The sequence below is a fragment of the Papaver somniferum genome, unplaced genomic scaffold (assembly GCF_003573695.1).
Source record: "Papaver somniferum cultivar HN1 unplaced genomic scaffold, ASM357369v1 unplaced-scaffold_132, whole genome shotgun sequence".
NCBI classification, from domain to species: domain Eukaryota; kingdom Viridiplantae; phylum Streptophyta; class Magnoliopsida; order Ranunculales; family Papaveraceae; genus Papaver; species Papaver somniferum.
In genome coordinates this window covers 3,042,927-3,053,385 of record NW_020622381.1, presented here as the reverse complement: position 1 = coordinate 3,053,385, position 10,459 = coordinate 3,042,927, and the positions used below count along the sequence as shown (strand labels likewise).

At 37.8% G+C, this 10,459-nt stretch overlaps 1 protein-coding gene across 3 annotated transcripts; it reads right to left on the bottom strand.

Annotated features, from left to right (window-relative positions):
• Positions 1–2,980: 2,980 nt before the first annotated feature.
• On the bottom strand, positions 2,981–7,357 carry LOC113333125. Of its 3 annotated transcripts, none has more exons than XM_026579620.1 (6): positions 7,043–7,357; positions 6,545–6,748; positions 6,268–6,326; positions 4,499–6,172; positions 3,842–4,007; positions 2,981–3,723 (listed from the first exon to the last, which is right to left on the bottom strand). In XM_026579620.1, the coding sequence occupies exons 2-6, from the start codon at positions 6,660–6,662 to the stop codon at positions 3,047–3,049; spliced, it is 2,694 nt and encodes an 897-aa protein (XP_026435405.1). In that variant the 5' UTR covers positions 6,663–6,748; positions 7,043–7,357; the 3' UTR covers positions 2,981–3,046. The 3 variants fall into 3 exon arrangements, with proteins under 3 accessions (XP_026435405.1, XP_026435404.1, XP_026435403.1); XM_026579619.1 differs by having other exon boundaries at positions 6,545–6,735; positions 7,043–7,356; XM_026579618.1 differs by having other exon boundaries at positions 6,545–6,729; positions 7,043–7,356.
• Positions 7,358–10,459: the final 3,102 nt, after the last annotated feature.

Below are 10,459 nucleotides of genomic sequence, written 5' to 3'. Positions count from 1 at the left end.
TGTTATTGCTACGGATCTTCAACAACAATGATGCTGAGTTGAACACATTCATAATAGATGGAGAACTTGAAGTAACGAATAATTCAAGGAAGTTGAAGAGCCAAGGAAATCAAGCATGATGGATCAGAAGCTACAAAGTTTATTTATTTTGTAATCTATATGTATTGATAGTTTTGTCACTAAAATTGATGAAGGGGGAGATTGTTGGAGCATTGTTCGGTCGAATTATAGTTATGTCTCGGATTAGGATAAAAGTGTGTACTTGAGCTTTAGACTCCACGACGTTCACCAATTGAAGAAGAAGATCTGGTGAAGAGCTTGGAGGAACTTCATTAAAAAAAGGTATGTGGAGACTAAAACTTATCTATCACTCAGAAGTCTATTCTATTCTATCTTCTAAAGAGACTAAGTCGTATAGCTATATATACTTTTTCATTATACATAATTGAAATTTCGAGCTGAGTTTATCTCGTTTATATATTTCTCGAAATACGTGTTGGAAGCTTTTAGCTTTATCTTAAACTCCGTCATCTACTTGACGAGTTTAGTTGGAAACAATTTAATTTTTGGAAACTAAATATTAAGTCAAGATGATCATGTGAAAATTACCTTGAACATCTTACATGATTTGTGTGAGACAATCATTTGATGTTAACTTGGGTAGTTTCGTATTGATCGATTAATCACTTGAAAAATACTTGAAGCAAGTGGTATGTGTAAGATTACCATTGTTGTCTTCCGAGGATATTTCAATGATTAAATGAGAGTTTTAGAACGACTACCATTGCCTGGATATAACAGAGTATGTATACTCTGTATGCGAACTGTGAAGTTCTAGTTCAGGTCCGGAACTCTTATTTGCGAACGGGTTTACCTGTGAAAGGTCCGGAACTGTAGTTCGCATACTCTGTTTGTGAACGGCTAGATAAGGCTAAGTCAGGAACTGTGGTTCGCGTACTCTGTTTGTGAACGACAAGACTAGGCCAAAGTCCGGAACTGTGGTTCACGTATTCTATTTGCGAACACAGTAGTTAGGTTCTAAAATCGGTAAGTATGAAATTCATACTCATGAACTCAGGTTCGTTTGAGAACTAAAGTCCCTGGAACTTCATGAATCGGTTCTTGTACAGTACTTTGTACAAATACAAACCAAACCGAATATGTTTCAAATGGTTCATATATATTTCTATGAGATAGTGAACATTTTATCAACTCTCTTGAAACACATTTAGATTCATTTGATTATCTATCATGACTGATTGATCATCATATTTGATCTAGAGGTGTTAGATGAGTGTGGCTAAACTATAAGTATTCATGTGGTAACTTCGGTTAATTGTTAGTGAGCCAGTAATATATTTCTACTTTCAAAAAAAAAAAAAAAAAAACAGGAGAAGTGCCTATTATTTTTCCATGGATGACAATTTTAAATAGGACCTTCCTTTAGCCGTTCAGTTTTTATTCCAAGACAAGTACCGTGCTTAGGACAAAAACCATCACAGAAACTCGTAATTTGTGTGCCTGAACGAATATGAAAATAATTTAGACAACGTAAACCAGCCAAGATCGTCTCCATATAAGGTGGAAAACTGCAGGTGAACGTGTTTAGCGAGTACTTTAAAATGTCTTTAATTCCTTCTTTTCTCGTTAAAAAATGTCTCTAATTTGCAACTTCGTGCAGTTTCACCATTATGGCATTCTCTGCATTGCCATGCTCCAATACAGATATCTATTACAATACTCACCAACAACACCATTTTCAGATTATACTACTATTTAGATTCTCTTTCCATTAGCAAATTGCAGCACAAGTTGACAAACAAATCCCCAAGCGCTGGCACTGCATTCTGAAGTGATAAACTTTAAAAAGGAGTAAAAATGGTAATTTTATTATTAAAAACCTGACTCACAGAGACTGTGACTCTCTCTTTTCCTTCTTTCAAGAAAGGGAATCCATACTCCACCACCACTACTACAGTACTACTCCAAAGTATTAATTTGAGGGTTTTGTCATGTGTGAGTCAGTGAAGTGTCCTTCCTCAGTCCCTCTGGACTCTGGAGTCTGGACCCTCCTCTCTTTAAGATTTTGAGTTTAATATCAACACAACCTTCTAACCACAATCGTTTGTCTCTGCCTAAAACACATAGAAACCATCCATAGCCAAGCAAAAGGTACTGAGGTGGGGGTCAAAAACAAAATCTGATATGATCTCTCAGTAATGACTAATCAGAACTCTCAAAGGATGGTGGATGGCTTCTTCTGCTGCTGCTTCTTCAACTTTATGATTCTGACATTTCATGGATACATGTGTTTGCTCTCACAAAACCTTAGATCAAGTTATGATATGTAAAATTCTTCCTTAGTAAAAATAGAAAGAAAAAAAACAGACAGTAGAATTTTTGGTTACTACAAAACAGAAGATACAAAGCTGAGTGACCTGCAACTGCAAACCTGTTATGGCCCAACCTGTCCTTTACTTCCAATTCCTCTATTATTGAACTTTAGGGGTCCAGAAATAGTGAGTCAATAGTTATAGCATCTTCAATCACATTCATGAACAACATATTTTTTAACCAAGCATCAAGTTTGTTTTTCGCAAACTCGCCTCCTAGTCATGTATCAGAGTGAGTCTTGTCATGCACGGCTAACATTTACATACTGAACAAAAATAATGCGGAACTCAGGTGAGCAATTCAGAGAAATCAAACTTAGGATACTACCAGTCCGACCGACTTTGCAAACGCAAATGATGCCACAATGCCACCTTCAGCGAACTGTTGGAGACTGAAAAAAATAGCAGATACACCACAATGCCACCTTCAGCAAACTGTTGGAGACTGAAAAAATAGCAGAGACACCACAATGCCACCTTCAGTGAACTGTTGGAGACTGAAAAATAGCAGAGGAAATACAATACGGGAACAATCAAAGATGAGAATGCTTATAAACCTTGCAGAAGAAAATAGCAGAGATAGTACAATCATGGGAACAATCAACTTTCATTAGATGAGAATACTAGTAACCCTTACAGAAGAAAAACAGAAACTAATAAAACATATCAACAACTAATTCATCAACTAAAGAACTTAATATCCTTTTCTCTACATCTAATCCAACTTCAAATTCTTCAGGTTCAAATTCAAGCCATCTCCCAAACTGACTACTCATATCCTTGTCGACAACATCATCCATCGACAAATCTTCCATGGCTCTCCATACTGAAACCTCCTTGTAAACCTCATTTGCTAACCAATCTGTTCTCCTCACCATTGCTAACCCCTTTGCCCATTTCGCACTCCCCCCACCAACATATCTTCTGCATCTCAAATCCAAACATTCACCCACACAATCAAATAATGTTCTGCGACGGAGCTTGCTTTCTTTTTCATCCTCTACAGCGGAAACTCGGGGCCAATATTTTCGACTTTCCAATTGGTCAAATAGATGAGGATTTATGATTTCACGAGCTCGACCCAATGTGAAATCCTTAAACATCAACTCCACATTGGATAGTATTTCTCTAACATAGTCTAGCTCCCACTTGTCTGACCTTGCGTAATCTGTGGCACCGAATGTTATTGTTTGCTCACAACTCACACCAGCTCTAAATGGGAACGATGCTGAATCAGATAACTCAGTCTCGAACTCCACTGATGGAAACTTCTTAGGACAATTGGAGCTAACCTGTAGTTCAGCTTCAACTGATGAACATTGTTTCCCACCTTAAGAAGAGAGAGAAAGTAAATGTTATTTCGGATCACACCACAGTATTTTTAAGTAGTAAAATGAAAGAAGGCAACACAACACTCAAAAGGGAATGACTGAAGAATGTAGCTGTACCATTCATAAAGTAACTATCCCCACTATCTGAAGAGATGCAACTTTCATTTGAGAAAGATGATTCAAGAGTTGATACTGGACTCGGATGTCGAAAATCGAGCTCTTTCGTTTTCGTTTCGCTGCTGCTGCTGCTACAACTGCTATACTTCCCAACGTCTTCAATACCCTGAATAATATGATCATATTTCAGTAAAGGGTCAGATAAATAATTTCAGTACAACGGACAAAGTTCCAAGGGATAAAAAACAAGGATATATCGATATTCTTCTACACAACAAGCTATTTACAAAATATGGCAGTATTGGGAGACAATGTAGTTTCTAGAGCTATTCACTTTCAGTAAATTCAAAAGAAACAAAAAGCCTTTACTAGGAAGATCAAAGTCAGGCATCAAAACCAAAACCACTTAATGACATATTTGAAACCATCTACAACAACTAAACATTATTCATCAATCAATTCTACCGTGAATGACCCTATACAGATGCAAATTGTATTTACATTTTTCAGATAGCTAGATTACTTTTGTATATCACATCAACTTAGTAATAGCATGAAAGAGTTTGAGCTGTGATGGGTAAATGCAGCAGAAATCTTAGAGATACCATGAAGAATGTTTTGAAATGGGAAAAAATTGTATGAACAAAGAAGACCTACTTGCAACTTATGCCAATCAATTGAGGAGCAGTTGGACTCAGATTGGCTACCAGATACAGAAGTAACATCACTCCTTGATTTGCTTGAATTACGGGAAGAAGACTCAACTCCAAATGTTAGCTCTTTTATTTTTTGTTCCAAGAGAACACTCAAAGCATCTCCTCCCATCCCATTCAATCCCAGGGAAGGTGACCTTGTATATTTTACATCGGCGAGACTTTCCTCCCTAGTGGAATCCGTACAAAAATTGATATTTCTCTCCACCACCTGACTGGAGGATTGAGATCCAGAGCATGGTCTTTTCAGAGGGGAAGTGAATGTAAAAGAAACAACATCCATACCACTTCCTCTGTGATCATATGCCCGCTTGAGCTGTGCATCCAGTGCCGCATTAGACTGTCTAGGCACCTGATCTCTATCAACAGAACCAGTGTCACTAAAGTTACTTTTTTCGAATTGGGAATCGCTTTCTATAGGCCGTTTCTTTCGTGGAACATTCTTTGTTTTTGACGCGGCTGCCTCTTTGTCGTGATGATCACTCTCTAAGACTGTCCTCCTGACCCCAACTTTGGTAGTCCCTGCAACCTTATTTGGGGCTTTATCCCTGCTGGAAGAAGAATTAACAGATAGAGGTTTCCTACCTTGTTGGTGAGGAACTGAAGGCTTTAATTGTGGTCTATCTCTAATTGTTTGGCTATTCTGTTTCTGGTTATTCTGCCTGAGTACGCCAGAGGTGCGATCCAAGGCCGGCTTCTTCCGCGTACTGTTTTGAGCATTCATTTGGCTCTTGATTGGCTTATTCGACTTAAACTCATGTCTCTCTTTATGGGTAGTAACATTTCTATTGCTTGTTGAGCTCAATGCTTCTCTTCTCTGAACATTAACTTTTGCTTGGACAGCTAATGAGACAGATTTTCCTTTGGCCTTCAAACTAGCAGAATGACTTTCATCTGAATATGTGGAACTCTTTACTTGTGGCACATCATCTGATCCATTCCAGCTTTTATTCATTGACTGCCCTTTAAGATATTTAGCAGCATTGGACTCAGTGGACCTTCGAGATGATTCCGGGAGCTTAGATGGCCTTTGGCTAGCTTCCATTTTCTCCTTCAAATCCCGAATTTTTATAGGAACCGAAGGAGACCCAAGAGACGGCATCTTGTTCCTGTTAGTTACCTGATGCCCCCTTTCAATAATCCTTGATGCTTCCTCCATTATTTGAGCAGCAGCCTTGCTTGGGATAAATCCAGGGTTTTTGATAGGCGACAAAAGCTTATGGTGGGTGATTGAAATGGCCTTAACTGATCTTGGAGGTAATACTTCACTCTGGAACCTGTCAATTGGCCTGTTTAGGTTGTGTTGAGGTCTCATTTCAACTGGCTTCTCAGGATATCTCTCACTTTCAGTACACTGGTAGCCAGAATGAACGAATTCATTCCCATACAGAACCTCTGGAGTTCTCCTGTAATGAAAACCCTGAAGAGATCTGGAATCAGAAAGAGGACTAAAGTAGGGCTCAGCAATATCAGAAGTGGGTAAGCAATCCAATCCCATAAGCCTGGCTACAACCCCAGGAGCTTTAGTTCCGTATCCATCTTCGTCAGTCACTGAAGAAGCACAACTGTAATCGCTCCTTTCTCTGAGAGATGATCTTCCATAGAAATCATCATCAACCTAAGTAGAATGAACGTAAATAAATAATCTTACTAATCACAACAAATGCATGAAAAAAAGTGAAGCAGAACAGGCAAAAATAAGCAAATACCCACCTGACGAAGCTGTGATGTTGTGGAATTCCCTTCACTTCTTTTTCCCTGTTTCGATCCCTCTATAAAATACCACCCCAAGAAAAAAGCATCGATAATTAAGTATTGACATATGGATCATAGTTCTCCAAGACTATACGAATTTCATTTCACATTTCAGCATATGTTCCATTGACTCAGTGAAGATCATCAATCATTTGCACATATTTAATTCGACAATGCAGGTTTTATCATGTACTTATCATTATTGTAATCATCACAATATGATGGCTAAAATTACCTGGTGACTTGTTGGAAAAAAGCTTCTTCCTTGACTTCCCATTCCAATCAAATAGTTGAAGGAATCCACCAACATAACGTCCTCCTCCACCCTTTGAACCTTGTTTTTGACCACCCATTTCTTACACCGTAATCATCAACACACTAGAATAGTCAATACAAAAGATCCAGCTACATGAAATCCATCTGCAACTTTATCCAAACACTTATCAATCAATTGATCAACAAAAACTTAATCAGTTACAGTCATGCATAATAAGTTAAACCCAAAATCAAATCAATATTTAATGCTTGAACTTAAACCTTAATAGATCCCCATAGAGAGCATAGACCAAAAATCAATCATATCACCCAGAAAAACCACTACGAATATTCAATTTTTATTATGAATATTAACTTTTTTAGATCAAACATTAAAATCCCAGGTATGTACAGTAAAGATGCTAACTTTCCACAAATAAAAGATTACCCAGGTAGAGATCTGAAAAAAGGAACTTACAAGACAGATGAGAATAAAAGATCTGAACTTTCTCCTCATCAACAAAAATGCTCTCTGCTACAGACAGTAAATCAATGGGGTTTTTGAGTTTTAGGGTTTTACAACACAGAAATGATTCAGGAGTTACTGTGAGAGAGAAAGAGAAAGAGAGATTTGTAGTATAAAGAAAAAAGAAAAGAAATATTGGAAGCAAAGGGAAGAGTGAAATGCGTAGTTGGAGCATTAAATGGAGGCAGCAGAAGAGAAGAAGAAACAATTGGAGCCAGCCATTTAAAATACCATTAGATTTTGAAAATAAAAATTCCAAGGAAAATAACAAAAATGACGATGATATAATAATGATAAATTCATAACGTCTCTTTTTGGTCATGGGTTTTCGAAGTAAAAGTAACCTCGCGTTTTTAGGGGCCACTCAAAAGGATTTAGGGGTCATCAATTTATACCCATCCAAAGACTCTAGTTAAGGGTACCCTATATGATATTGAAGTTATATAAATGCCCTTCTAGTAAAACCGTGTAAAAACAAAATCAAAAAAAATTCTACTCATTTCAACTCTTCTTCTTCCAGTTTCATATCTTCCGATTGTGGAAGAAAAAAAACTTTCCTCGTTCAACCGAAACATCGTCGCGAATTGTAAAATCAAAACATCGTCGATTCGTTTATAAAACAATGGATAAGGGAAATGAAACCCACAGACCTAGAACCAAAAATGTTGCTCGGGGTATCGATCCAAAGATTGGGATTTTAGCAAGAAATAAAGAAATTCTTGCTGCAAATGAAGAAGAACGCGAAGAACAAGTACCCGGCAATGTAGTCGGTGGTGGCGATTCCGATAGTCAAACACTTCGTCAACTTCAAATGGCCCCAATTAGGTAAGAATCTATCATTTTTGGTGTTATTTCGCTTTAATTCGTCGAATCGAGAAAAAAAATTTCTAGGGTTTTCGGTTATTTATCCAGATTCGGACGATATTCATGCTCATTTACTTCCGAATGTAGTCGTGTTCTTCATTTCTCAAGAACATCGACAGTATTCGGGAGAAAGATTTGATGATTATCTGCCGAATATTGGTGGCCATATCTTCCTGGATACAAACTGCTAATAATCGGTAGTTTAATGAATTTTTTGGCTACCGAATATATTTAAGTAGACACAGAGTATTCGGAAGAACACTCACTACCGAATGTATATATTGAAAAAATCTCAAAATTTCTGATATAGGAAAAATCCCATTTTGGGGCCAGTATTTATTCGGAAGACAATATAATGTTTTATACCTCCGATTGTGTAGGATAAAATTTTAGAGTTTCTGAACTCCAGTTGATGAATATTCGGTTGTAAACATGTTTAGTTATATTCCGATTGTTTTTCATTCGGAAAAAATATGTGTCTTCTTACTTCCGAATTTGTACATTCGGGTTATTTATGATGTGCACTTTGTCTTCCGATTGTGTAGGATGAAAAATTTACAGCTTCTGAACTCCAATTGATGCATATTCGGTTGTAAACATGTTTAGTTATATTTCGATTGTTTTGTATTCGGGAACAGTATGTGTCTTTTACTTCCGAATGTGTTCATTCGGGTTATATTTCCATACTTTGTCTTCCGATTGTATAGTTTGTAAATATTGTTCCTTTCTTTGTTGTTTAGACAAAGTCGAGAAAGGAGGAAGAAAGTGACAGCTAGTGTTAGGAGGGAAAGGAGCGCCAAAGATAATTCAAGTGCTCAACAAAGCTTACAAGAACAAAGCAGTCAACAAGGAGTGCAACCAAGTGCTGAACAAAGTGTAGAACAACAAGGCAGTGAACAAGGGGTGCAACCAAGTGTTGAACAATCCGCTCAACAAAGTGCAGAACCAACTGCTCCACAAGTTACACCCCACCATGAAATTGAACCAGTTGATCCAGTGCCAAGAGTAGAAGAAGAAGGACAACCAAGTGGTACCCAAAAAGCCAAAAAAGGAAAAGATGGTGTAAAGAAGGATATTGCTAAGAAAGCATCACATCTTGTCCCTCAGCACTTGAAGAAGAAGGGCATTCTAGCAGGCACAATTCTTGGGCTACCGGCGGATGGAGGGTTGCTATTTGGATATAAAGACTCATGAGCCAGAGAAATATACGAAACCGAGGTAATAAAATTACTATTTTTTATTAATGTATTGTCTATGTGTTATATCGTAATATTTGTATTAAGGATTTTTTTATGTACTTTAATAGGATCATCAAGATGAGGTCCGTTTACTCAAACCTACCGCCGCACCAACAAAAATGCTTGCGTGGCCTTTATCCGGTGAATGTGAAAGGTTCAAGTCAATTGTTGCCAAATCGGGGTTAGCTAATGCCGCCGAGAATTCATTGTTGGAACATGATCGTGTGGCCATATCGGTGTTCGTGGAGAGAATGTATCCTGAGACCGATACTTTCCATATGCCGTTTGGGGAGATGACGATTACTCCGGATGATGTTGTGCAGATTCTTAACCTTCCCGACCAAGGCACAGCTGTGAAGTTTAACTACACAAAGCAGTTAAGTTGGGCACAACTTTATGCTCTAACTAAAAAGTGCTTAGGTTGGGATGAAGAGACAACAACAGCAGAGTTTAGGAGGCATGCAAGTTACAGAACAAGACAGATCAACATTACAGCTTTGATGAATATGTTTCGAGGCACCTTGGAGAAGGAAAAGAATGGAACGTTAACTGATGAGCAAGTGAACCACGCTGCCACCGCATATCTCCTTTGTGTATTGGGATGTGTCATATTCCCCAATACTTCTGGCAACCGGATCGACGCCAACCTTATACAACATTTGGATCCTCTCCATGAAATCGGTGACTATTCTTGGGGCACGGCATGCCTAGCATTCTTGATGGAAGAGTTGAGAAAGGCTTCGAGGCTAGGAACCTGCCAAGTTGCCGGGAATGTGGCTATATTGCAGGTTTTTTCTTTAACTCTATAACTCACTCTATAGTTATTCAGTAGACAATACATATGATGCATATCCATAACTCCAAATGACGCATATTCGGTAGGAAATTATCCATCTCTTTTACCGAATGTTGGTTATTCGGTGGTTAGGTACTTACTTTGTTTTCCGATTATATACAATCGGAAATATTCTTTTGATATTAGAACCGAATATACAGGCCAGAAAAGCTATAGGTTACTGAACTCCAAATGACGCATATTCGGTAGGAAATTATCCATCTCTATTTCCGAATGTTTGGTATTCGGTGGTTAGGTACTTACTTTGTTTTCCGATTATATACAATCGGAAATATTCTTTTGATATTAGAACCGAATATACATGCCAGAAAAACTATAGGTTACTGAACTCCAAATGACGTATATTCGTTAGGAAATGATCCACCTCTATTTCCGAATGTTTGGTATTCGGTGGATAGGTATTCAGTTTTA

Excerpts from the sequence above, each read along its gene's own strand:
- LOC113333125 (XM_026579620.1), bottom strand. The coding sequence starts at position 6,662 with ATGGGTGGTCAAAAACAAGGTTCAAAGGGTGGAGGAGGACGTTATGTT. Across the intron at positions 6,327-6,544 it reads TTTTTCCAACAAGTCACCAG|AGGGATCGAAACAGGGAAAA; the intron begins GTAATTTTAGCC and ends GGTATTTTATAG. Across the intron at positions 6,173-6,267 it reads CAACATCACAGCTTCGTCAG|GTTGATGATGATTTCTATGG; the intron begins GTGGGTATTTGC and ends CATTCTACTTAG.